The following is a 26,608-nucleotide window of genomic DNA, read 5'->3' on the forward strand; positions in this document are numbered from 1 at the left end:
TCATTTGGCTAGGTAGCTAAATCAATGCCCACGTTTATTAGTAACTGCCTGTCACATACGAAGTATTTCGCTGTTCCTCAGTTGAACACTTAACCCTGAGACTATATATAATACTTGACCAGATCGTTCTCATTGCAGGCGTTATGCCAGATGCACTTGTCGTAGGAATGTGAAGATCCCTAGTCTATAGAGGTCTATGTCAAGTCTAAAACTAGGTATGTAATCCGAGAGCGAAGTTATGCACGTCATTCGCTGACACCACCAGGATGGTTAGACAACTTAGATAGTCAGTGCAGGTAATGAAAAATTCATTCCGAGCGCATGACTTGGTCGGCGTCCATGGCTACCTAACAATGCTTCGCGACTATAACCAGACTTTTCACAGCTGCAATTTCCAATGTTTTAGGAGGCTAGAAGCAGCTGGGCAAGCTCGCTAACCCATGCAAGATTCTTCCCTTGACTTGTTACACCGAATTTGTCGGGCGCATGCAGCACTCACCCTGATCAAAAATGCACACAACCATTAGAAAACACCGTTGCTTTAAACCAGAAGTCAACTTTGATTTTCTGCCTTGTTCTTCATGATTGGATCCGTGATCAGAAGAAGGTGTATACGTGCGCATCGTAAGCGACCATTCGGGGTTGATCCGAAGTTCGGCAATGTTCCGCAATCGCATGGTGTTGAACCGAGCTTGAAGTGGCTTTTCACCGCCATATCTAAAGAGTTCATGTTTGGAATCTACGGAGTATATGACCAAAGCTACCTAGTTATTATATAGTTTCATCGGCAAAAAAAAAAAAAAAAAAAAAAAAAAAGCCCATCAATAATCCCTGATATGATATGACAGCGGCTGTAAATTCTCCTATGCAACGATTCGCGTTCTTCTCAATTGACTTTATGGAGTATTGTCACAGCGTTAGGTAGGCCTCGGGTAGATTCCGCCGCCCCAGACATCTGCGCGTGGATGCCAACGCATCGTGCAGCGGCAGGGTGGAGAAGAGCGAGAATACCTGATGCGGAAAGGAGGAGTTTGCAAAGAAGCGGTGACAACGTAGGATTTGCGTAAAAAAACAATAAGTAGCCGACTCCGTCTGTCCCTCGGGCTTTGAGGACATGCACTTGGTTGCTTTACCAAATCTGGGGCGCCGTCCACGACTCCGCCTGCGAGCAGCCGATCAGAGGCCCATGTGCATTCCCGCCGGTTTGGGAGGCCGTGTTCCAGTCGCCCCAGGTTGCGGGCGTCGTTGCTCACCACCCCGAAAAAGCCAATGAAACGAATGCGGCTCTTCGTCTCCATGGCTTGATGGTAACGGGGCCGTTTTCGAAATATTATTGGCGAAAAGGACAGGTCCATTCGACCTATCGAAGGCGCTCCATCATCGAAAAAAAATCGGTCGTCCCATATTTTAGGCTCATGCAAGAATACCAAGGGCGGCCGGGTCTAGAAGCTTTCCTTTTTGGAGGAGTTTCGAGTTGACGACTGGACAAAAAAACGGCGGCTTGGATCACCCAGCCAATGGAGCAATAGGTTCTTCTAAATTTTGCGCAACCAGTCAGCAGTCCCCTGGAGTCGATCGATGGAGAAGCTTGATCCAGCTTGCGCCACATGCTTCGTTCTCCAAGGGCGGCAGTCAGCTCACCTACATCTGACGAGCGGTGTGTGTGATTGTTCTTGGAAATAATTACTGGCCACGACCCAAGCCGGTGCTTCGTTGGGCAAAGCAGGTATTATCATTTCTGGCCAGGCTAAGCTCCAGCCAACCATCATGTCGCACTTCTCGGGCGAGGGCAGCCATCTCCAGAGAACGGAGGTCATGCGCGATCAATCGGGTTCGTCCAATTGGTCAGCACCCAGAGATGGAAAGGTGATGGGGGAGACAGGGCTGCAGGGTGCATGCCTGGTGTTTGTCCAAAATGCGATGAATGCTGTTGACGGTGCATGGAGCCAACCAAATTTGGAGGGGCAGAAATGAAGAGGCGTCGATTTTCTTGCTGGCGGTGGCGTCGCATCCCTGTACAGCGTGGATGCTATTTGGGTGAGTTTCGGAGATACGCCGAGAGGAGAGGAGGAGGAAGGTCCAACTCAGGGTGCCATGGGAGCAGACATTTCGCAGAGCCTGGGATGCAGCACAGTTCGAAAAGGGGAAAGAAGAAATTATCTGCTTGTCGTCAGATCCAGGTGCTGGGAAGAGTTGCGATCGTTTTTTTTTTTTTGTCCCTTACCTCTTTGGGAGGAGCATTTGCTCTCCCATATGGGAAAGGCAGTTGACGATTCATGGTTACAAGGCTTCAAACAGGCAAACAAACATCAGCAACCATGAAAGGGCCGTGCCCCTGTCACTACCGTCAATCAAATCAACCTTCTTTTTTTTCCCTCTTGTGCCCGACTACTACCTCGAATAGAGGAGATAGGTACCCACCCTGGTACCCAAGGTATCTGCCCTAGATCGGTAGGTTAGGTAGGTACCAAGCAAGGAAGTGTCGACGTCACATGGTGCTACCTCGCTTTCTTTTTTTCTTTTCTGTCATGTTCAAAATGACATGACATGCATGGCGGGATACAATGTCTATGTCTGAGCACAGTAGGGAGATTCTGACAATGCACTAACTCCTGACCACCACCAACTTCAGACTAGCCCAGGCCCAACCAAACTCGGCAGCACAGACAACAAGCAGAAAACTTGGGGCCGGACTTGACCAAGTTCGAATTGAACCATTCCAACAAGGGCGCTCTTCTTTTTTTTTTTTTTTTTTTTTTTTTTTTTTTTCGGACGACAGCTATCCAACCACCACTTTAGGTACCTATCAACCTGGCAATCGACTTTACTACCTTTAACTTACCCTCATTCTTGGTTAAGAATATCGGACGGCCTGTTTTCTACTGCAAAAGGACTTGCACTGGGCTAGCAGACGCGCGCGACCTTTGTAGCCACCAGCAGCAGCAAAGCACTACAACTGCAGCCTTCCGAGAATTCTGTAACCATGCCAGTCATTCATTGCACGAACAGCTAGAGCACATACAGGACGCCAACCACAGCAACAACAAAAACCAACGAACCACAGAGACTAACTGTCTGTCTGTCCGTCTGCAGTACCAGCCAGACCCGCCATCACCACCAGCTTGAACCGGTGGTGTCCCCCTCTTTTGGTTTCAGCGACCCGGGCATCACAGCCCAGCAGAAAGCTCCACATCTCGACTGAGATGAAATCCTCCCCTGGCCGTCTTATCTGCAAACACAAGCCAAGCCCAACCAACCCTTTCCCGCTTTTCAGCAACACTGCCACCACTTTACTGGACTGGATCCGTGTTTTGCAAAGATCTGCCCGACCAGGCGACGTCAACCTAATCAAGTTCCTAGGTAATTAGGTAAGAGCCAGGGTGTGCAACGGTTTGCCCGTGCTCTTCAAGTTTTTTTTTTCTTTTTTTTTCTTCTTTCAATTCCCTTGCTCGAATCGTCCCGAATCAACAAAGACAGACCAGGGGCTTGGGGGGAAAAACCAAAGAGAGAGAAAACTATAAAAAAAATAAAAAAAAGCCAAGCAAGAAGGAAAAAAGACAGAGATACAGGCTTCTATACTCACTGCTGCCCAAACTCCAATCACAGAGTTTACATCGGTCCACTCTGTCTTTGACGAGACCACCAAACCCCTGTTGCTTCGCCTCTATAGAGCAGCTCGCCTTTTTCCTTGTGCGCCCATCCAAACTCCCGAGACTACCCCAGACCTGTTCTTGCCGGAAGCCGGCTGAGGGAGCCCGGAACTCCCATTTGCTTCGCTTGGGAAGCGCCAGAACCTAACCGACTGAAGCAACACTGCCGGAAATTTTTTATCTTATTATTACTCTATTCTGTCTTATTTTGCTTTGTTTAATTACTTGTCTCCTAATTTTGCCATCGACGGGGCAAGGCACCAAGATACATCGGATCCAAGCAGCAGGGATTCTCATCAGGGCGTGGCTTTTGATCCATTGATTGGGCAGTGAGGATATTCGACCTCGCTCACCTAGCTCACCTGCCTAGCGCTCCTCGCCATTCACCCTGTTCGCCACTCACCGTGAACAGCCAGCCTCCTTCACCTAGGCTAGAGCTAGACCCCTCGACTAGCTGGTGCCTCGTGCGCCTAGCTTCTTCCCTGAAAAACTGGCTCGTCTGTCACTGCGCGCCTCAAATGACTAGACCGCGGTTGACCTGGCATATTCCTTGTGTCATCCCACTTTCGCTCCCCCTAACTTTTGATTCACTACCAAATCGTCATCAGTCGCGGGAGGGCGTCGGTGCTGCCCTGAAAGATGGACCCAACTTTTACTGAGGTTGATCAGGTCAGTAATAGCTGCTTCAACGCAAATACACGCAGCCATCTACTTCTCTTTTTTTTTTCTTTTTTTTTCCCTTTTTTCCCCCCTTTTTCCCCCCACAAAGTCCTGATCCAGACTGGGCGCCCGACGCGCCAATTCCCCCAACATCGTATCATTTCAATTTCTTTGCGACCTTGACGTCGTGTTGTGCGTTCTTTCCATGAGCACCGTCACGTTTTGTTTGTTCATATCTTTGGCCCATCTAACCATGGTTTCTATGGACAGCGTTTCGTCCTTGGGGAGATAATAAAGGCGAGTGATCTTGATGTCGGAACGCTGGTGGACTTTATCTGTAAACACAACGTGCAGCCAAATTGGGTCCGGATGCAGCTCCCATGTGGTGAGTATCCAGCGACACTGCTTTGCTTTGCCTTACTTTGCCTCGAACCGACCGACAATGACAGGGTTAACGCTCTAACTGGGTTCACACACAGGTCGCAACCTGTTGCAAGTGTGGAAAGCCGCCGAGGTTATGTTCAACGCTCCGTTGAACCCCCCTCCTACGGCGCACTTCGCTACGCTGAAGCGCAAATCCATTGGTGACTTGAATGAGCATGGTTCGAAGCGGCTCGCAACCAGTCCCATCGACCAGTCGACATCTCCGTTACCCCCCATAATGCATGCGCCACAACCTCAGCACGTACACTCTCCGTTAAATGCCACGCGTAATGTGAGCATCCAGCCTCGGCCAGCGTCCAACGGCTACCAACAGAGCCCCACGGCTGCACCACCGCCCATGACTCCGGCTCTACCGCAGTCAATTGGTCGTAAGCGAGGGCGTCCTTCCAAAGCAGACAAGGAGGCCCAAGCCCGCGCGAACGGTTCAGCCGCCCCAATGCCGGGCGCGCCTCTGCCTTCCTTAGCGCCACATCCTGTCTCGCAACACTTACATGCACCATCCCCGCCGAACAACAGCCCGGCCGGGGGCAACACTGGTACGCAGTCTCGATACATTACGGGGCATGATCCCTATGCACACAGCCCCTCTTCTAGGGGACCTTTTGCTCCAAACCCAGCAGAAGATGCAAGTAGAGGCAGCGCAAGTGTACGATGGAGAGATCCTATGACGGTCGCATCACATTTGCCCACGGGCGAGAAGAGGGACCTGCGCGCTGTGTCTGACTCACTTGTACAGAGGGCTTCTGCAGAATCCAGGTCGATCGAGCGGCCAGAGAGATCCCCATCCGTCAGTAACCTGATCACACCGACGGACGATGGTGGTGGTATGTCGGGCATTGCAGGACATCACAGCCCAGTCGCCCAGTCAGTTGCGGCTAGGCATGCGATATACGGGAACAATGGGAGCACGGGAACACAGTCGACCGCAGAACATGAGAATCGCCCTGTCAGTGGCCATGAACGGAGAACACAGACGCCTGTCAGCAATGCGGCTTAACGGGATCCTTCCCGACCTGCGTCGCTCGGTTCTGGCCTGTTCACTTTATTCTATATATGTGCGGGTATTCGGGCGAGCCCCAATGATGTCTCGTCCACGTTGGTCCCTTACCATTTTCATCACTCCTGGGTTGGATGATTTGTGTAAACCATAAGTTTCTTGTTAGTGTAAGAGAAGGCTTGATAATTGTCCACAGGTATAATGAGAGGAGATATCAAATTTAGAGATGTATCATATACAGGTGGGACCAACGACCGACTTCGGATATTCCTCTTTTCGTCCCCTTTGCAGTATGGTGATGCTATAAAGTCCAGCATCCGTGCTCACTTCAAGTTGCCAAGTGTCTTCAGTATCTTGCTACTCCGGTTGAAGTACGACCCAGCTGTCTGTCTGTTGATATGCCACTTCTCAGCCTTTCAGGAGTTTCCTCAGGTATTGTAAGTACAGTCAGAACACTTGATGGTAGAGTGGGTAGACTGCTATTTCCACCCGGATGGAAGTGAAGGAACAACCCACACGTGAGCTGGTTCCCGATGCCTGTTGTTCCAATCGAAGCCACTGCCAAGCCCACCAATGGTTCCTGGGCTGATCGTGGGGATAGATTGGGTTGAGGGAAATGAGGGTCAACGTCTAGCAAGCCAGCGTGGCTGCCAACGGATCAAGGCCAAGTTCCCCTGTAATTTAGTACGTCTCCGGCGTCATGTTCTGCTAAGGTAGGTATGCTGCCAGGATCCTGGCGGGTTGCATCCGCTATATCTGTGATATGAGGGCATATGCATGCATGGATTATCTCGTATAGGTTTGCATTTTACACGTTCATTCCTTGTGGATATCTATTCATGCCTTTGGTTGCATCAGCGAACTTCCCATCACACGGCTCAAGCTTTGGAGAACTTCTTTCAAAACAAATCAACTTCTTGGCGCAAGGGAGCTAATTGGATAAAGATTTTGGTTGACAGAGAGAGTCTCCATCAAGTTTACTTCAGCGCACTGACATGCTACTGTGATTAGAAGATAGGAACAGGCGGTATAGTGGTTATAGGATATAGTTACTGGAACAGCCGTTGTTCTCCAGTCATCCACACGAAAGAGGAACTATATATTGATGATGGTATGTAGTTTATCCAGGAAATGATAACAACGGTAGACTACAAGGGTAGTAAGACTGACAGCTGCTGAAAGTTCGCATGATGAAAACGAACCAAACATTCTGTTGAAACATCCCCATAAACGGTAGAACCCTTTGACCCCCGGACAGAAGCTTCGGTGGAGTATTCGATACTGCTATTGACGCAGGAGATGATCGGGACTTGGACCGAACATAGTTGATGAGCGGTAGAAGCTTCCATAGGTCCATGTCGAGTAAAGAGTGGAATCAAGCTTTGTCCATAACCATTGTTGAGCATTTTTTGAGTAATAAAATGTGGAACACAATAAACGCAATCAGAGTCCAGACTATCAGTGCAATAGACAGATTGGTTGTCTAAGACAACCGATCGAGCCTTTGTTTACAAAACAATCAACAACGCAAGAGACATGGCTTTGTTCCATCTAAGACATGCCTTATTTCTTAATTTTTTTTTTCTCCCTGTTTGTTGTCCTGGGCCCCTTGCCGTGTCTGACATGAATAAACTTCAAGCCCGGAGCCGCAGGCTCGGGCAACCTCAACCCAACGTTTTGCATGAAGAAAACAATAACGACAACAACAACATAAAAAAATCTAAAAAATCCAACAAAGCATAACTCGGAGCTGATGGTTGCTGTTTGTTTACAATTCCCTAAAAGGGAAATTTGTGTACTTTATTGGATCCTCTTTTTCTGTCATATCCATGTACTTCGTAGTAATAACGTTGCCTCGCTTCCACAACGGAGGGATGCCTAATCCAGGGACAGCCCTTGCTTTATGCAGCCAGCTTACCACAGTATGCACAAGTTTATTATGGTAAATTACCAGAACTCTTCTTCAATCAAAAGAGGGACCCATACCTCGTTCCATTGGGCTGAGTTAATAACAATAATACTACCAACTTTGCAAACCCAAATTTGATCTGCTGCAAATCTTTACAAATTGGCCCATCTAGCGCAAGAGCCACTTGCGCAGGAATTCAATCGAACAACACGTCTGACCGTACTCTGGGGCCAGTTCGTTCAGCTGCTTTCATCAGGGGGTAGGAGCTGCATTACCGCGTAATCAATCGACTCCCTATCGCATAAAATGGGAGAGTGTGGCTGGCGTTGGCTGCTGTGCGGCGATGATTGCATGGCAGTCCCCTGCCTCGCTCTGCATTGCAGCCTTATTGCCTCGTCGAGATTGAGGCTGAGTTCCTCGTACCTTTTTCGCTTTTTGCTTTTCCGTCAAATCAATTTCGCAAGAATGAGTAAAAATAAAACTTTGGAACTGGGGACTGTGCGTAAGTGCTTGCTTGGTCACTGCTCAGGATGTATTGAGTTTTGAGGGGGCCAAATTGAGTCAGTCCCAGGTTGCTTCGGGACCACTTCGAATAAATTAGCAACAGGTTTCTGGAGCCCAGTCAGACTCATTCTGATGGTGATGGAGCCTTGGGAGCGTTCCTATGACGACACAAGGTCTGCTTGGTCTGTGAGGCTTTTTGTTTTGCATCTGTGCCCTTCTCACCACTAGACATCGCAGCGACTTTGGGCACTGTGAAGGGGAAAAAAAAAAATTCAAAGAAGAAAATCACTCAAACTCCGCTGGCGTGAGGGGTACTTGGGAGTCTAGAACGAGACTAAGTAGGAAATTTATTAGCACCAGCCTTAGTGCCAGTGTTGCAAACCCCTCTCCCACAAAACGTCAAACATGTCATTTTTTAGAACCTGATACGGGAAAAGCAAACAATTGTGCGAGCGCGTGCTTGCTACCCCTAACTATGACTGTCTGTTGGTAATTATTGCTGATCAGGTACAGGCTGTTACAGGAAAGCCTATTACTACCCTACATGCAGATTAATGTTGCAGCTTTTTTTCCCCCTCCTTGACAGGCACGAGTGATGCAAGTGGTGGTGGGTGGGTTGGTGCTCGCGTACTAATTCCAGACTTCCAAGTTGTCACGCGAGATTCCTTCCGCCCGCCCCAGTGCCGCAGCCAGACTCGGTTAGGCTAAGCCAGGCAAGGCAGCTTAGGTATTCTACGGTACTTTCGTACTGCGTGCGGTACGGCTGCCGTGGGCAAGTTCAAACCTATCGACGTAATAGGGTGGGACTGAGGCACACCTATAGGCTTCACGGGGGTTTGGGCGCAATTTTGGAAGCTTTACGGAAGCCGCGTCAAACTTTCCGATAGTCCTCCCCATCTTGGCATACCCACCGCGAGTGCAACCTCATGCTTGAATTTTGATCTCGGATACCTTGCAGGGAAGCTTTCGTTTCAAAAACTACCACGGAGCTAACTAATATCACGTATTATGTCTATTCACTCCGAAGTTTCTGATTTCTTCTTGCGCTTTCTGTAGAGTACTCTTCAGGTATAACAACTGTGGAATCGAGACATATCATTGGAGGTTGGACTGTAGAGTAAAAGCAATAGAAAATATCGGGCGCCCTTCAGGGTCTGACCAACCCCGTTGCTGGGCTGGAATTCCACCGGGACGGTATATTCCGCATGCGAGCTGAGCTGGCACGTTAAGAAGAAAGAACAAAGAACAAAAAGAAAACAAAGACGAGACGGAAGGTTTTTTTTTTTTTTTTTTTTTTTTTTCTGCGCCAGACCATCGATCATCGAGGGTTCAAACGGCCAGCCATGTGCCACGTATTCCGCCAGTTCAGAGTCTTGATACTGTAGCGTGTAAGTTTCCAAACAGGTCACAGATTTTGGTCCCGGGCCAAGCGTGGGGGGGAGCACTGATTGCATGTGGATGCCGTCAATTTGAGGTAAGTCCAAGTCCTCAAAGTCCTCCCATATGCAATAACCATGTTGACGCCATACTGAAGACATGTAACGGTCTGTCAGCTCGTTGCCAACTTGGTCTAGTTCCACTTCTTGTATTCTTGGCGAAAGGTTTTCAGCTGCGAGCGCTTGAAGCTCCAAGCGTTCACGATTGAATTCTGCATGCCTGACTGCCATCACCTGTCTGGAAATTACCTACCTAACAGGTACCTTACCTACCACTTACGAAGTACCGTAGCTGCCTTCCCTTCCGGGGCTGCTGAGATCGCAATGCCGATCCTAAACCAAAAAAAGCTACGGCCAAGTCCGTCCAGAAGTTCTTTTTGCTCTTCAAGAACCTGGCAGCTGTGACGCTGTCGCCCTGGTCTCGTCAATTTGCTGCAGGCTCAGGAGTTTTTTTTTTACGTGAGCCCTGACAATGTAACCCAATCAGGGAAAAACCGAGCGGGGCGCGTGCGTTCGTTCTTTCCTGCGCTGCCATTCAGGCCATGTCCATGACAGTACAATATAATTGTAGACAGTGCAATATCCATGCAAGCACCGGTTTATTCTTTCCTGTCCCCGACGGAGCGCCTGGGGTCTGGCCTGGACCTTGGTCCCTCCCCAGTGGAGGCGGAAATGGAGTCGCCCTGGGACCTTGGGAATCTGGAGCTCTCCCTGCCAATTCCCGGATTCGGCGTTACAAGGAGAGGCCTTTAACATTGCACAGTAAGACTAGGAAGCAAAAATGGATGTTTTTTTTTTTCTGGTCGCCCCGGTCGCCATGGAGAAAAAACTGCACGCACTGCAAGGGATACAGATGCCCATAATTTGTGTATTTCCCGGCCCGTCTCCCGCCTTTGCAGTTCCAGTGAAGTTTTCCCCCTCTTCCCTTTCGGCCTACCGCTGTCGCTGTTGCTGCTGCCGTCGTCATTCCTTTGATTGTTCACTTCGTTGAATCTGGTCTTTCGGTCTATTTTCCAGCTACTTGTGCCTGGATTCGCCTGGTGTGGGTATACCGATAGCCAGTATTTTCTGTGTCATACCTACCTACCTCATACCTACCTACCACCTACCTACCAAGAAGCTACCAGTTCATTGGGACCGATCAGCGAATCTCAGCTGCACGACGACGGCGAATCAGGGATAGGGAAGGTGAACACCAGGTAATTTGCGTCCACGGCCAATCAAGTTATTCAAGTTTGCTGACATAGTACTATATTATGAAGCCCAAACAAATCGGAGTCCTCGACGCATATTGTGGCTTGATCAACATCCAGCCCTGTCGCAAGGATCGATATTGTCGGTTGTGTGCTAACTTCTTTTTTTCTTTTTCTTATTTTCTATTCTTTTTCCCTTCCTTTCCTCTCTTGTCTCTTGTATCTCTCGGGCGAGGCTCGAGGGCTGATCCACCCAAGACAGAAAAAGACAATTCTGTTGTGCTGCTGCATACAATTCTGGGTGCGAGGATCCTGCATCCCGAACCAAGCCTGCTTTCCAACCCCTGCTTGTGGAAAGGACCAACAGGGGTTGTTTCGTCCAACCAAGGCAGAATACACACAACAACAACAAGACTTTCTCCGGCCAATTCGAACCCGATTCGATCGCATCAAGAAAAAAAAATACGAAAAGAAAATAAAATACCACCTTGGGACGGGGGGTAGCCAACCATCATCTCCGAATCTGCACACGCTCGCGACGCGTCTAAAATCCCTCCTTCTTCTTCCTCACCCCCTCGCTCGGGCTCACAATAACACACCGACTATACATTTAGTCCTATCCCATTGACACCCATCAACCATCGACTTGGATTCTCCTGAGCCATCGACTCTCTCATTCGTGGTTGGTTGAAGCTGCGCCATCCTTGGGATCCGCACATCTGAAGCTCGCATCCTTGCTTTAATCTGCCCGCCGGGATATAAACCAGGAGAAGCTCCACCTACCTTCTTCCCCGGGCCCGATCTTGCGGCCAAGCTTCAGTTAACACTCGCGCATATCCCCTCACTGGGCACAAATTCTTTTCACTTGCCATCAACTCGACGGCTTCCACTCATTACTAGCCTTCCGTTTCAAACATCCGGGTTGACTTACATCCACGCGCCCAACAACATTACCTCGCCATCATCTTCCTTGGACTCGCTCGCAATCCTGTCGACACCTCATCCCTATGAAAACGGCTGGTAACTTGTGCGTCGCATACACCAACTCACGGCGTCTTTCGTTCCAGCTTTCCGTCATCTTTCGGCCACCAATTGACCCACGGATCTCTGACTTGGTTCTGCGACCTCCTGAACCAGCCGGTTAATCCAATTTTCTCGGAAGCCAGACAGTCCTTTAGTGTGTTGTCATCGTGGTTACCGTGCTTCCCGCGATCGGTGTTGTTTTCACCAACATTTTCTTTTCAACTTGACTATAGGACGTCAGTCAAGTCGGGCGAGCCTCAGAGTCGCAGTCTGGAGTTTACTACCTAGTGGATGGTCGGCCTGACCAAGGCTTTCCGTCTTTCCTCAAGCAAACCCCTCGCACTTCAAGAGTCATTCTCACCAACCATCTCAGCAATGGCTCTGCCTCGAGCTTTACCAGCAACTCTGGGCGTCGTTGCAGTTGTGGCGACGGCTGCCTTGTTGGTCGTTCACATCATTCTCGCTCAATCAACTTCAAGTTTGTCAATGCCAACGCAAGTCACGGCTACTTCCATAGTAGCCTCGGTATTTGAGGCTTGCGTCCTTCTGGTTCTCTGTTGGCTTTCTTTCCTCTACATTCATATCGGTACTAAGGACCCCTTCGAAGCCCATAATCTCTTGTGGTTCAGTATCATTGCAACGTTCGTCACGGTCGCTGGAGTGGTCTCGGCGGTTACAGTAGCCAGCCTTCACAACGCAACCTCCTCTCTGGCAACTGGTATTCTCGGGCCTGAGCCCATGTCGTTGGTGATCGGCAGCTCAGTCGTCCTTGGAGTCGCATTCACCACGCAAACCGTATTTCTCATCGTTCATTTTTTCATTGTCAAAATCTACGGTGTCGCATGCGGCTCGGACGTTGAAGCTGGTGGTCGTCGGCCGATCATGGCCCAGGTCAAGTCAATTCCTTACAGCCAAACCAGCCCGGCCCCTTCTCGGGCTCGAGGCGGTTCGGTGAGCTCTAGGACCCCTCCTGGATCGAGCGGCGGTCGCTCTACTACCGAAACCATGTGCTCAGTTCGCTCCTCGTTGTCGCACGCTGTAAGGCCAACAACCTCTAGGACGAGACTGATCTCCAGCAGTCAACGATCGAGTCGCCGACCGGAGTCACTCGACCTGAATGCGATCAAGGACAGGTCTAGTACCAATGAAGACTCCTTCGAAACCTGGGACCTATCTGTAGTCGACCAACATAATCGTCAAATATCGCTGCAAACAACGGGCAGCAGCATCAAAGGTGGCCACTTCCTCGAGACCATACCCGCGAGTCCAACGATAAGCCGGAGTTCAAGTCCTGGTACGCCACTAGACCTGGAGCCTCCACGTCGGCCTCGCAGGACCCGCAGCTTCAGCCCCATGTCAGAGCATGGTCGGCTATCCGCAGGACTCACACAACACGTCAATGCCAGCGAATCGCATATTCACCCTCTATTCCGCTCAGATTCGCCGACGCCGCCGCCGATCGCCAAGCCCGGTACTGTGGTTACTGCAGCCCCAAATGCCGGACAGATCGTCGCGCCAAGTGTCCAGGGGATCCGAAGGATACGTAGCGGCAGCTTACCGCAAGTACCAAGCCCTCTCAGTCGACAGGGTAGCTTTGAGGAGTTTTCTCGCGCGATGCAGCGAGACTCTCTTCGTGAGGAAGATGAAGAGGATGAGCCGGAGCAGGCAGAGGGTGACAAAACATCACAGCCTAGCTCACCAGAATCGGAAGATGGCAAGCTGACGCCACCAATCCCCGATTGGATCATGACTGCTGGAGCCAGGACCTCACTTTACGGTTACAACAGCCGTAGGGCGAGCAGTAGGAGGACACAAAGCAGGGGGAAGGATGAGGAAGAGGACATGCCTACTCGGCAGTCATAACGTTTTACGATCTACACATGACTTTTTCTGGGTGTATAGGAAGAATCATATATACCCCATTTTCTTTTGTCGAATCAGGAAAAAAAAAAATAAGGCCATATATTCATTGGTCAGGGAATAGAAAGGCGCCATGGGTCAGTCATCTTATGTCGGGTTGCTAAAACCTCTACGGGACCGATAAGACTTTATTTCTTTTATTATTATTATCATCATATTTCTTATCTTCTATATTTTCCTCAAGCATGTATTCCTTGATGTAGGTTGCAGGCTGAGGCTTTGTCTCTTTTGGAATTTGAGCGGAGGATGATACCAACTAGTTAAATATCTTGAGCTGCCATCGGCCAGTTCTATCTAGATTAGTCTAAATTCTTGCGACCTTGTTCGGTCAATATTACGTTGCCGTGTACCTCTACGTGACCATTCTAGAACATACATCGTAGTGGTAGTCCTTCAAGTAAAATACGTGCTTAGTCTGATGTAGTGATCGGCAATAGATTGCGAAATTGTGTGTGTCGTTCGATAGTTCTCACTCAATTTCACCTCCCTATTTAGGTTTTGAACTGTCTCTGCAATGTATCTGACTTGCTTCTTCGTGGGGGCGTTCTGTTTACCTTAGCTACCTAGGTAGCTAGGTAGGTAGGTAGGGAACGTAGGTCATACTTTAAACATGCCAAAGCATTGCACTAAATACCTTATCTAAAGCTAGCATATTCCGAAGCGGGCAGCACGGACGAGACAAATCGAGCCTCGCGGCAGCGCTCGGTAGTAGGTACTTACCTTACTTACCTTACCTAGGTAGGTAGTGTATGTACCTGCCACCAAAGGTAAGAAAGCTCCCCGCGTTGTTGTCGACACCGGAAAATAGGTACGGTACTTAGCTGAGTGAGATCCACTCCATTCCGCAGGCTCCCAAAGCTGTCGCGTCACTGCAGGTCCGGGAAGGGTCTAAGCTCTCCCCTCTCGTCATCCAGTCATAATTATTCTGACGTCTAGTATGACCCACACTGATCACACACGCACCGCACACACCCCCATCTTTTTGCCTCTTTGACGAGCTTTGGCGGTTGAAAGTTCATTGCCTACCGACTGACTGATTGACTTGACAGTGGCCGCCACCAAGCAGCACTTTCAACCCAACTCGGCGCAAAGAAAGAAGAAGAAGAAAAAAAAAAGAATCTAAAAAAAATATTAACAGTCATTTGCGCATCTTTCTCAAGATTTATCAAGCTACAGAAACCCGACCTAACCGCATTTCCCGCTTCGCAGCACGTAACGCTGCTAAGAAGTTGCCCGCCATGAAGGTCACTTTCAAGGTAAGGATACTGCCAACGAGACTTCCCCCACGGCACCGAGATGCCGGGGTTGGGCGCCCTGGACGGATCACCACCACAGACAACACCCGTCGCCTTGCGCACCTTGGAACTTGTTTATTTTTTTTTTTTTTTACAAGATTATTATTTATTTCTTTTGCCCAGTGGGCATCTCCGCTGACGACCGCTTGTTACGAATTCTAGGACCTCAAACAGCAAAAGTTCGTCATCGAAGTCGAACCGACTGACCTGGTATGCGAAAACCGAAGCCCCGCCCACCGCTCAGTGATGCCCTCGGACCAAAAAGGCGGCGCTTTCTATCCTCAACGCGAGCATTTGTCCGATTACCATTCGACCATGAACCAATAACGGCTGACTTTTTACCGCTTCTCAGATCTCGGCAGTCAAGCAGAAGATTTCGGAGGAGCGAGGATGGGATCCCAAGCTGCAGAAGTTGATCTACTCAGGTGAGTCCACCTCTGATCCGGTTCCTACTGAAGCGCCTGCATATATGGTCTCCCCGAATACAGTAGGCTGATGATTTCTCCAGGCAAGATTCTTAAGGATGAGGAGACGGTCGAGTCGTACAAGATTGAAGAGAAGGGATTCGTTGTATGCGTGGTCAACAAGGTAAGACGAGCGTGCGGCTGTGCACACCTCCGTGTTTTGTACACATATTTATGCCGGCTGCCTTTGAAAATCGCGCTGACTTGGCCGTCCCCTACAGCCGAAAGCTGCTCCTGCATCTGCCGCTGCTGCATCTTCCAATGCCCCTCCCGCGACGCCAGCTGCGGCCCCGGCAGCCACGCCGGCCGCGCCTCCGGCCCCTGCCCAGACGAGCAGCTCGGAACCAGCGGTGCCCGCCACGCCGACTCCGCAAAGAGCCGGAGAAGCTCCGGGTGGTGCCAACTTTAACGACCCCAACATGCTCAGCACCGGCGCAGCGCGTGATGAAGCCATCGCCAACATGGAGGCAATGGGGTTCGAGCGCACCCAGATCGATGCTGCCATGCGCGCGGCCTACTTCAACCCAGACCGAGCTGTGGAATATCTGTTGAATGTAGGTGTCTATCAGGAGACTACGGGTCTACTATTGAAGTCCTCCGGCTGTGTTTGAAGAAAACCAGAGCGCTGACATGTTATTGTTGCAGGGTATCCCTGAGAACTTGCGTCAAGCAACCCAACCGCCTGCCGCCCGGGCTGCCGGACAATCGCCTGCCCCTGCCGGTGGTGCCGCCGCACCTGCTGCTGCATCAGGCGGCGGAGATGACGATGTGGTCAACTTGTTCGATCTCGCAGCACAGGCCGGCCGTGGAGGCGCAGGGAGCGGGGCTGGTCGCGGAGGCAGTGCAGGCAGTGCAGGCAACGCGGCCGCGGCTGCGGCTGCGGTGGCAGCCGCGGCGGGAGCAGGTGCTGGCGGCCAGTCACTGGGCAACCTCGACTTCCTCCGGAACAACACACAATTCCAGCAGCTCCGCCAGGTTGTCCAGCAGCAACCGCAAATGCTCGAGCCTATCCTGCAACAACTTGGAGCTGGCAACCCCCAGCTTGCGCAACTGATTGCAGCGAACCCAGATCAGTTTCTCGCTCTCCTGGGTGAGGATGCAGACGAGGATGCACCGCTGCCGCCTGGTGCCCAAGCAATTTCGGTCACCGAGGAGGAGCGCGATGCTATTGAGAGGGTAAGTAACCAGATGCCACATGAGCTTTAGCAGGTCTCACACTGTTAACATTACGGTTTCTTTTTTTTTTTTCTTTTTTTTTTTTTTCCCTGCTATCACCGTACATGGCCTACGGCGTAATAATTTGTTTGCTAATCTAATCTCAACTCTAAACCTGCAGCTTTGCCGTCTGGGATTTGGACGTGAGCAGGCTATCCAAGCCTACTTCGCATGCGATAAGAACGAGGAGCTTGCCGCCAATTTCCTCTTCGACCAGCCCGATGATGACGATCTGCCCCAGTAGACAAAGACGCTACTGGCAAGCTCATATCTTGTGCCTGTTACTTACGAAACGACCCGCAACAGAAACCTCGCCGCCCAGCATAATAGGCGGACCGAGGATGAAACGATGTTCTGGTTTTTTCTTCTTCTTCTAGGGGTTGGTGGCGTTTGGGGGGCTGGGAAGTAGCCGGCAGAGACGGTTGATGAGTGACTACTTTGTCACTAAGACCAGACGACTCGATGCATACCAGCCAAGAATTAAACATTCGAAAACACGACCTTGCAGTTATTTGCCATGTTGATACTTAGCCCCTGCTCACATATCCCATATTCCACACTCCAAAAACCTAGTCGAGGTTACAAGACGCGCACCACTAAGAGGTGGTCAAGGCAGTCGATGGTGGCAAGCACATGGATTTTTGCACTTGGTGTTGATTTGGCCAGATGGCGGAATGCGGGAATGTGGGAGAGAATCGATGCCGGAGCGAAGTTTCTGGACAAGGGCAACTATTCGATTTTGCTACCTTGACAGTACTGCTATTTGAGGGTTTTGAGGCACATCGATAACAAGTAGAGTAGCGATGATTGCCTATATATTTTTTTTTTCAACGGAACTGACGTATGTTTTTACCTTGCCCGTCCATGATGTGCCAGGGTGTGTTTTTTTTTTTATCAGGATATAATGAACATGAGGACATACGTATTCATCAAAAGCACAATATAAACACACAGAGTTCTCAATGCCCTGTCTTTCCAAGTCTACCTAGAGCGTGCCATTTGGGAAGGTCTTTCTTTCCCTTGATCAATACTCCGGAACCCCTCTTTGCACTACTAGAATAAGACATGCATCTGGCTTTGCAGTGGGGGGTGGGTGGCAGCACCGACAAACCAAGGAAAACTTTCGGTGCCGTTCATTCATGACTAGGTTGGGTGTTTGGGCCTGATGAAGGATGATGTATTGTGCCTAGGCTAGTCGAGGCTAATCGATCCTTTTTTTCTTTTTTTTTTCGGAAGATTCCATCCAAAGGATAAAGGGCTTACTTTTTTTTTTTTTTTTTTTTGTATGTTTTAGAATGGATGACAAAGCTTGTTGGGTAGTCCTTTTCCCCCGTTTCCCCTTGAACTTACAGGATTTATCTTGGCTGTATGACCGACCACCACAAGGAGCAGGGATGCGTAAGGGGTAGAAAATATGCTTCTCTTCGTTGTGATAATACACCGCTGACAAGTACTTGTTTTGATGGCCCTAGGAAGTTTCCCTCTGCAGTTATGATTGATAAACGTGTTAACGGTGTATGAGAAGTAAACAACTATGTATCTAAAAGATATTGTAAATGAGACTTGTGATGCTTTAATCCTGCAGCATTATATATAAATGCACACCCTATTGTCCTGAAAGCCCCATCATAATGATACGCTCAGTCCCGAAATCTAAATTTGCGACTTATTGCTAGAGCAAAACAAAATGTATCTTGTCAATATCAAACAGGTCCGACACCAGGCTTGGTAAACGTGTTACCCGGAGGCCAGTTCCCAAGGCCGGCCGGGTCGCCACCAATCCTGACATATACACCCACGGCGGGGATGCCGCCGTCCAGCACAAAGAACTGATACCAACCCGGGGGACAGACGTGGGCATTTGGTGGCGCCTTGACCGTACACGAGGTGCCGGTGCATGTCACGGCGGGCATTAAAGTGCGTGCGCCCATTGAGTTGCCTTGAAATAAAAAAAAGGGGGTTCTGTCAGCATGTTCTGTTTTTTGTTTTTTGTTTTGTTTTATTTGATGGCAAGAAAAAGGGGAAAAGGAACAAAAAAACTATACATACCATGAGTCGAGGACACGGCACCCAAGAGCGTTACAGTAATGGCACCATTGCTCGGGGCATTCCCCAATGAAAAGGCAACGTTGGCGTCATAGCCCCAGTCCTTGTTCACGATGGTGAAAGAGGGCCGAGGCTTGCCACTCAGAAGGTAAGGCGGCGTGTAGGTCTCAATTCTGTATTCTTGAGGGTTCACACCATCTTCTGGGTCGGAGCCGCTGATCAAGACTCTTCCGTCGAGGAGCGTGATGGCCTCCGAGTGGTACAAGCGTGCGATGGTCGTGTTGGCAGCGACGGTGATGCGCGACCCAACCGGCTTCTCAGGGTCGTAGAGCAGGCTGTTCAGGTTGGGCCCCACGCCTAGGCCGAAGCCTGCGACGCCGTGCAGGGCGCCGTTGCCGATGAAATAGGTTCCGTCGGGCAGCGGTGCCATGCAGGGCATGACGCGGAAGGATGGCATGCGCTCAATGACCCACTCAGGGTTTGCTGCTTCAGGGTAGGTTGAGACGCAGTTGTCCAGAGCGTTGGCAGCCCCGTTGGACGAGCCACCACAGATGAGAAGGCCGAGTGGCGCTGTGTAAGGCGCCTTCTGGGGCAGAAGCACAGAGGCTCCCTCGAGGGGATATGTCCTGCCTGCCAGGTCATTGTTGACGGCACCCGGGATGTTGGGTAGTTGCTTTATCGTATCAAAAGTAACCTCGTTTAGAATGCGTGCCTCGTTGTAGTAGGTCACCAGGATACCTCCTCCAGGTAGAACGGCAGTGAATGGATATCTGGTTTTCGTGGTGACGAATCAATCAGTTTAGTTAGTTGATTCTCCTTTGATTCACGGGTGAAAACGGGGAAAGGTTTCTCTCACAGGTTGTCCGGGTTTGTCCGGTCGAGCCAATCCATGTAAAGGGGTGCACTCCCCGGCGCGTGTGGCAGAACCTCAATAGATGGAACAGCCGCCCCGTTGGAACCAACCTGTCCACCAATGACCATCACAGAGCCGTTCGCCATGACCATTGCGGTCGGGTACCATCGACCCTTTTGCAGGCTCAGCTCCTGAACATTCTCTTGGAAGTCTCGTACACCCGGTGTTCCGGGTGTTCCATCGGGCCAGTACAGTCTCAAGCCCTCGGTCGACTCGCCTGACCAACCTCCTACGTTGAGCTGACGGGCTCCTCTGTCAGGCAAGATCACGCCCGCACTGCAGAAGATGTCCGTCTTCACATGGAGGGTCCTCCACGCTCCCGCGGGATTGGTCGGGATCATGGAGACATCAAGCTCGTACGCTCCCGTCTCATTGCCTGGGCCAGTGCCCCATTTGGAAAGGAAGGTGACTTTGCCAGTTATGGACTCCTGTGTCATCAAAGCGATCGTCTGACCCATAATGAGGAAGTCATAGCGTCCTGCCGTGGCTGGGGTTTGGGGGAAGGTCCACGAGTAGAATGGGGTGCCGGTCCAGAAGTATGTGCTCAACCTGCTGCCTCCTCCACAAATTGCCGTGCGGTTCCCGTCACACGGCACGTTGCACTCGGTGCTAGGTCTTGGCGTGGCAACCCCAGCCGTGACGACGTTCTGGGGATCTCCGCAGTAGCACTCATTGCCATACTCGAGACCTGCAGCCATGTAGCCGTACTTTGCACAGCGATCCAGGCACATCTTGGGTGTCATTACGTTGGGGAATGATAGCTGCCAGTAAAACGTCCGCTTGTCGTTTAGGTTGTCTTGGTAGCACCCCTGGTACGTCCAATCGCCCAGGCCTCCTGTCTGTGGTGCCGGCGGGAGGAATGTTTGCGGCTCGCCCTTGGAGAATATTGTTAATCTGTTGCCGGCACCACACTTCTGCGATGCGTTGCCGCTGCAGGGCATAGAGCATTCTGCTTCCGTCGTCTTGGAGCCTCCGTTATATATCGCATTCGCACAAAAGCATTGCGTAGAGTACTCGGTACCAGAGATTGTGTAGCCGCGCTGACTACATATTTGAGCACACGATTCCTGTGTAAGAGTCTGGGAGTCTGGAGCTTGATAGTCGGGCAAAGCTCGGCCATTAGGGCCGTCGATCCAACACCCATGATACTCAAATCCCTCTGGGAGGCCAGTGACCACGGGTGGTGGTGGTGGTGTTGTTGAGCCCGGTACTGTTGCGGCCGAGGTTGTGGTGCTTATAGTAGGCGGCACGCTGACCGTCGGCAACTCGTTTTCGTGCCAGTTGTAGAGGTTGAGCCTATTAGGTCCTCCGCATACTTCACTGCTGTTGCCATTGCAAAGGGTGTTGCAGCCGCTTGCAGCAGGTACAGACCCAGTAGAGAGGCTGTTACCGCAGTCTGCTCGGTTTGAAGTCTGTCAGTATGTATAATTTTTTGTTTGTTTATCGAGCGAGCCAAGTAAGTTGTGGCCATGGGTAACTTACAGCACTCTCCACCATATTCAACTCCTGCTAGTTTGAAGCCCTTGGCCAGGCAGGAAGCTGTGCATGTAGCCGCTGTCACCTCAGCACTGGGTACATCTCCACCCACAGGTAACGCGCGGGCAGTGGTGCCCTCACTGTAGGAAGGTCAAGGAGACACCATGGTTAGCACACCTATCCGTTATCTTTTCATACTTCTTCCAAGTACAAGAGTGGGCAGCTGGGGAACTTGCGTATAACAGCCGATGTGGTTGAAGCCGTTGACTCCAGGGTTTGGCTGTGGACCCACTGGCTGGGTGCTGTGGTAAACAGTCAACCTGTTCGGTCCACCGCAGCTCTGAGTTGCATCACCCGAACAAGGAGTACTGCATTCAGAGTCCAAGGCCAGGGTGGCCGCCGAAGCCAAAGCACTATCGCAATCTGAGAGTTTTCAAGTAGTAAAAAGCGACTGTGTGTCAGAACGATTTAGATAACTCTTAGACTCCACTAGGTAGGTTGACTTACAGCATTCATTGTGGTACTCGGTTCCTGCAAACTGCATTCCTTTGGAGATGCAGAAGTTTATACAAGCTTCGGCCGTCATTACGCCTGATGATGTGGCTGCAGCTCCCAGGGAGCGCCCAACGTCACTGATTTGAATAAAAAAGCAAGCGTTTGTTAGTCAAAATTCTCTGAATCTGAACTTGGTCTGTCTCCTTTGCCTTTACAACCAGCAAAGTGCTCCCCCCCAATGGTGATACGCACACGTAGCAGCCCATATACTCCCACCCGGTGGGCAAGACTTCCGGCGGGGCCATTCTTGGAATGATTGCAGCAGCATTGCTGAGCGATGCCTGTAATAGATGTTGTAAGTGAAAGTTCTTTTTGATGCCGAGAGTTCGAATCTTTCACTCACCAGCAAAAAAATGGATAAAAAGGCCATCTTGCCGAGTATACGAGCCCAAAACAGGGCCTTGTCTCTTAACGAATGACTGGACCAGTAAAGGGAGAAAAAAGACTGTTTTGCCCGAATGCGCTGGGCCAAATCAGAGGCTCACCGGGGGACGGGTTTCCTCAGAGTCAAGAGGTCAACACATTGTTCGAGGGTGGCTATAGCTTTCTTCATATACACCGCCATCTTTGGAAGGGTAGACGACACGAAGATAAAAAAAAAAACAAGACCACCTCATTCCGTATTTTTTTGTCGACCCAAAATCTCAGCTTCTTTTCTTGGCCCGAACCCCAGTCAAGTGCAGGACGTTGTCACCTACCATACCAGGTTCCTGGCCAGACTCGCATCGATCCATTCATCAAAATAATCATCTTGCAGCTGCTGCGGAGCCCCTGTTATTGTTCGTTGGCTGGAAGCTTGGTATTTTTTTTTTTTTTCTGTGGTGTGTGATTTTCCCCGCATGGATAACGGCCAAGCCAGATTGCCCAAAATAAACTGGTTGCTGTAAGGCCATATCGATCTTTGGTTCTAATTGGTGTCTGCATAGTGGGTTTTATTGCTGGCCACATGAAAGGGGAAAAAAAAAGAAGGCAAGAAACAAAGCAATTCCCGCGCCTTCACGAGAAATCCCGCAGTGCCATTTCCCTGAAAAACTTGATGATCCAGGCATTTTGGTACCTTTCACTTTGCTTTTTTTTTTTCCCCTCTCAAGCGAAAATTACATTACCTTACCCCAGGCCAGTTCTCTAGAAGAAGAAAGAGAGCTTGCCCAAGAAACTGCCCACAATGGGAGGCGGGTTTTCGGCCGTTGATAATAACAGACAGGGATCAAAGGGATCAAAGCTTGCCAATTCCACTGGGGTACACACTAAAGACCCTGAAGAGGAAAGAACCTCCATTTCGGCTTGTTGCAACCGTTGCTACCGTACACACACCTACCAAGCAAGTCACACAGCAGGGCTGCGAAACGTTGCCTCTAAACGGCAATTGCCATGACCCCCTCCAGCCCTGCCTCCACTGATGAAGCTATCATTTTACCGAATCTTTTTTTTTCTCCCTTCCCATTCAGCCCTTTTGCCAGACGTGTGCTTGCTAAAAAGAGGTATAGTGGCCTGATGGGGCTGAGATGCGCGCCCCAGCTGGCCACTCCAGCTCATACTTTAGACTGCCGAGCATTGCATGCACAGGACATGATCCTCTCGTTTTGTTATCTTGGATATTTTTATCTTTATTTACCGAGTAAGGGTCCCTCTTCCTCGGAACGGTTGAGGAAAATTGCCCTTCCGTAGATGCTGTAGGTGGTGCGCTTGTCACTAAATTCTTTTTTTTCTCTTGGTTTCTTCGTGTAACCCATCCGCCTGCATATCAGCTGCTGCATTGCAGGCTCGTATTGCACCAACCCCCGGGGTATCGCCGCCCCTCTCGTCCAACCGATAGCCCTCTTTTTGCTGCGTGTAGTCTTATGCACAGAAGATACCTGCAATATGAGTTGGTCTGAGAACAGTGACAGGGGTTTTGATAAAAAGATAATAAAAAATAAAAAAAAAAAAAGCTCCCGGTCAGGCTGAAATTCTCAGCCTTGAAATAGAGAACCAAGAGAGTAGATTTGGATCTTTTCATGCGGCTCAAAACAATAGTTGAAATCTTCGGTAATCGCGGGACTGCAATCCGTGATTTGAAAACACCCGGCCAAATGGTTGATACTATCACACTCAGCTAGCTAGGTACCTATATACTCCTTATGTACCTAGAGAGGCTAGCAGATCGTTGGATTCTTATTATAGAACCTGCTCACCGCGATTCGTATCTGGGGCCTGTTATCATCAACATCAGTCACAATCAATTATCGACTGCCCTTCCTTCCCCATCAGCCCACTCGCCTGGAAACAGTCCTTGCAACATCCGCGAGTACCAAGATGGAGCTGCTGGAAAGAATGTACTCTTGAGGCTGTTGATAACATGGTACGTCTCCCTGTTGTTCCTTCTGATAAATCATCAAAGTCTTGTATTTTTAAAATTAACATTGCGCTTGGTATCGTGACATGTAAATATAAATCAAAATAACAAAGAAAACAGAAATGGAAGTAAAAATGTCGGCTATGTCGGTGCTGCGATATCACCATACCCAGTGAATGCGCCTCCTAGGCAGCACCGCGGAAATACTCCGGAAGATGACTACTGCACACCTTCGTCTCTTCCACGAGATTGCCGCCAACTCCTTTTAATCACCTGACCGTCACAGCTGTGGAAGCTGCGTATCTTTGACATTTGACCACTGCCGCCCGTCAACCTGGAATTCGCGAAGTGAGGACGGCCTTGATTCCATCTCAATCGTCTTTTCCGTCGTCTGTTGCCGTATCCTCCTCCTCGTAGTCATTGGCATCATCGTCTAGGTTGTCATCTATAGAGACGTCGTCTAGATCATCGTCTCCAAGGCCCATGCCTGTCAATGTCTCCCATCTCACATAGTCGTCCTGGATCCACCGCTTGCTAGTCGGCAGCTGATAGGGGTCAAAGGGAAAGTACGCCTCCAGTTGCAAACCGCTCTCGTCATAAGGATCGTAACAGGTATCCCGGAGCGCACCACCGGTTGAGTAATCGCCAGAGGCAAACTGAGATAGATGTATCCGCTTGTTGCTCTCCAGCAGAGGAAATACGTACATGAACCGAAGCAATCGAGCATGGTCGGCAAATTCGTGCACTATTCCAGGCGAGCATACCCTGAGTGGGTTAAACTTGCTGTATATAATACGGCTCATCGATTCCTTGAAGCCCGGGATCCATTCGAGGTCGTGGCCGAGGTAGGACGACTTCTCCGAGGGATCGACAAGGTCGGGCGCCCAAGCCACTAGCTCCCTCCACCGGAAGCAAAAAATGTAGAGAAGCGCTTGCACCAGACAATATAGGTGCTTGTAGCGCCGTAGGTCGGGCCCCCTACAGCCATCCGCATGGTTCCGCATCTGCATGTCGACGTGGTGGCACAGCAGCTCCACGACGTTCCTCACAATCTCGGCAGGCACTGCGGCTCCTCGGGCCACATAGCTGGCTAGATACGCTGTCGCAGACTGCCGCAAAGCCATGGGGCGATTTGACTCGAATGCCAAGTTGAACAGTGTACCGACGAATAGATCCATCAGTTCGGGAGAGTATTGGCTGAAGTGAAAGACGAGAAATTGTGTGTGGCGTGACTTGTAAGTTGGCAGAATAAGGTTGACAAAATCTGATATCAAGTCACCCAGCACCTCCTTTGCCTCGTCAGACGTTGGATTCTCGAAGCTTGGCTTGTATACTTCGAAGAGCATATCCATTATCGCGTCGAGTTTTTGTATAGTGGTCGATCCTGTTTCAATCGTTGTGGCTTCCGCATCAAAATCGCTATCGTCACTGGCGATGGACTCAGCATCGCTCTCGTCTGAATCGATATCGAGGTCGGTTTTCTCCCTTGCCGAACCCAAGTGCATAACTATTGCAGCCGTCAAATCGTCATCCATATCATCCAAGTCGAACTGCACCTGCACGTCAATCTTGACGAGTCGATCTATGATCAATTCCATTATATCTTGACCCAAATCCGGTGCGTACTTCCTGAGCAGTAGTAGATTTTTGACGTAGGTTGTGTGAACCCGCTTGGACTCCTCCAAGTATGGGAACTGCTTCGCCAGCAAGCTGCACAGCACGGGCCTGGCTGCCGGGAAAAGCCTAAGCAGGTAGCGAAGTCCGCCATGTAGCCGGTCCTGGGCCGTGTCGAAACTGACTTTTGGGAAATCGGGAACGCTCCAAGCGTTTTCGCGGTAGTCCTTGAACTTCTCAACGATCATGGCCAGAACCAGCTCAAGTGTTGTGCCTTGGGCGCTGATCAGAGCAGCCAAAAACTGAGTGTAGGCCTTGCAAAAGGCGTCATCTCGGCCCAGCCATGAGCACTTTGTTACGATCTTTATCAGGTCTGAGCATGACCTGTCCAGCATCGGGGCGCAAGTGGACAGGGCAACCACGTAGACGATGAGTTCCTGGGGCTTTAAGCAGTCCTCCTCATCCCCTACTATCGGTGGAAGGTATCTCTGTCGGTCATTTTGGAAGATTGCCTTTAGGTTCTCGTAGCCCTCGGTCTCCCCACGGACCCGGTCCTCCAGTGCACTTCTGACCTCCCGCTTCGTTTCCTCAAGAGTCCTCGTTCCGATGTCGACCGTCATGTTGGATTCCAGGTCGAACGTGACGTGTTTGAGCCGTTTCGTAGGGCTGCTTTCAGGCCTGTCGTCCGAGTCGTCGCTTCGCTTCCTCTTGGTAGAGACTGAACGCGACTGTGGTGTCCGTAGTATCGGTTTCTTGCCGAGCGGGGCTCTCGGGGGCAAAGATGATGTCGACGAGGCCAGGCCCTGCAGAGCAGGCCTGGTAGCGGATGTTGTCATTTCGGTGATTATGAATTAAAAGGCAGACAAGAAGCCCCTTGTTGATTGCCACCCAATTTTGGGATATTTCGTGCCCAGGCGATTGGCGCCAGCAATTGAACCAGCCCAGCCCTAAGCGATGTT

The 26,608-nt window shown here is 50.3% G+C and overlaps 6 protein-coding genes across 6 annotated transcripts; 4 read left to right on the forward strand and 2 right to left on the reverse strand.

Annotated features, from left to right (window-relative positions):
- Positions 1 to 1,767: 1,767 nt before the first annotated feature.
- On the forward strand, positions 1,768 to 2,783 carry PgNI_03835 (uncharacterized protein; the record flags this gene model as incomplete). Its single annotated transcript, XM_031123888.1, has 3 exons — positions 1,768 to 1,904; positions 1,977 to 2,133; positions 2,633 to 2,783. The coding sequence occupies 3 exons, from the start codon at positions 1,768 to 1,770 to the stop codon at positions 2,696 to 2,698; spliced, it is 360 nt and encodes a 119-aa protein (XP_030985552.1). The 3' UTR covers positions 2,699 to 2,783.
- A 609-nt stretch (positions 2,784 to 3,392) lies between these two features.
- PgNI_03836 (uncharacterized protein) lies at positions 3,393 to 6,017 on the forward strand. The gene is made up of 3 exons (XM_031123889.1): positions 3,393 to 4,319; positions 4,581 to 4,695; positions 4,790 to 6,017. The coding sequence occupies exons 1-3, from the start codon at positions 4,290 to 4,292 to the stop codon at positions 5,749 to 5,751; spliced, it is 1,107 nt and encodes a 368-aa protein (XP_030984385.1). The 5' UTR covers positions 3,393 to 4,289; the 3' UTR covers positions 5,752 to 6,017.
- Positions 6,018 to 12,191: 6,174 nt separating this feature from the next.
- PgNI_03837 (uncharacterized protein) lies at positions 12,192 to 13,679 on the forward strand (the record flags this gene model as incomplete). Its single annotated transcript, XM_031123890.1, has 1 exon — positions 12,192 to 13,679. The coding sequence occupies one exon, from the start codon at positions 12,192 to 12,194 to the stop codon at positions 13,677 to 13,679; it is 1,488 nt and encodes a 495-aa protein (XP_030984379.1).
- Positions 13,680 to 14,767: 1,088 nt separating this feature from the next.
- Positions 14,768 to 17,553, forward strand: PgNI_03838 (uncharacterized protein). Its single transcript, XM_031123891.1, has 7 exons — positions 14,768 to 14,992; positions 15,194 to 15,241; positions 15,384 to 15,456; positions 15,540 to 15,619; positions 15,717 to 16,049; positions 16,141 to 16,671; positions 16,832 to 17,553. Exons 1-7 carry the CDS (start codon positions 14,975 to 14,977, stop codon positions 16,952 to 16,954), a joined length of 1,206 nt encoding a protein of 401 aa, XP_030985549.1. The 5' UTR covers positions 14,768 to 14,974; the 3' UTR covers positions 16,955 to 17,553.
- Positions 17,554 to 18,115: 562 nt separating this feature from the next.
- PgNI_03839 (uncharacterized protein) lies at positions 18,116 to 22,220 on the reverse strand. Its single transcript, XM_031123892.1, has 8 exons — positions 22,044 to 22,220; positions 21,893 to 21,981; positions 21,653 to 21,777; positions 21,382 to 21,568; positions 21,152 to 21,285; positions 19,613 to 21,081; positions 18,760 to 19,526; positions 18,116 to 18,649 (listed from the first exon to the last, which is right to left on the reverse strand). Exons 5-8 carry the CDS (start codon positions 21,164 to 21,166, stop codon positions 18,414 to 18,416), a joined length of 2,487 nt encoding a protein of 828 aa, XP_030985548.1. The 5' UTR covers positions 21,167 to 21,285; positions 21,382 to 21,568; positions 21,653 to 21,777; positions 21,893 to 21,981; positions 22,044 to 22,220; the 3' UTR covers positions 18,116 to 18,413.
- A 2,186-nt stretch (positions 22,221 to 24,406) lies between these two features.
- PgNI_03840 (uncharacterized protein) lies at positions 24,407 to 26,485 on the reverse strand (the record flags this gene model as incomplete). The annotated part of the gene is made up of 1 exon (XM_031123893.1): positions 24,407 to 26,485. One exon carries the CDS (start codon positions 26,483 to 26,485, stop codon positions 24,407 to 24,409), a length of 2,079 nt encoding a protein of 692 aa, XP_030983968.1.
- Positions 26,486 to 26,608: the final 123 nt, after the last annotated feature.

Source organism: Pyricularia grisea, assembly GCF_004355905.1.
Source record: "Pyricularia grisea strain NI907 chromosome Unknown Pyricularia_grisea_NI907_Scaffold_2, whole genome shotgun sequence".
NCBI lineage: Eukaryota > Fungi > Ascomycota > Sordariomycetes > Magnaporthales > Pyriculariaceae > Pyricularia > Pyricularia grisea.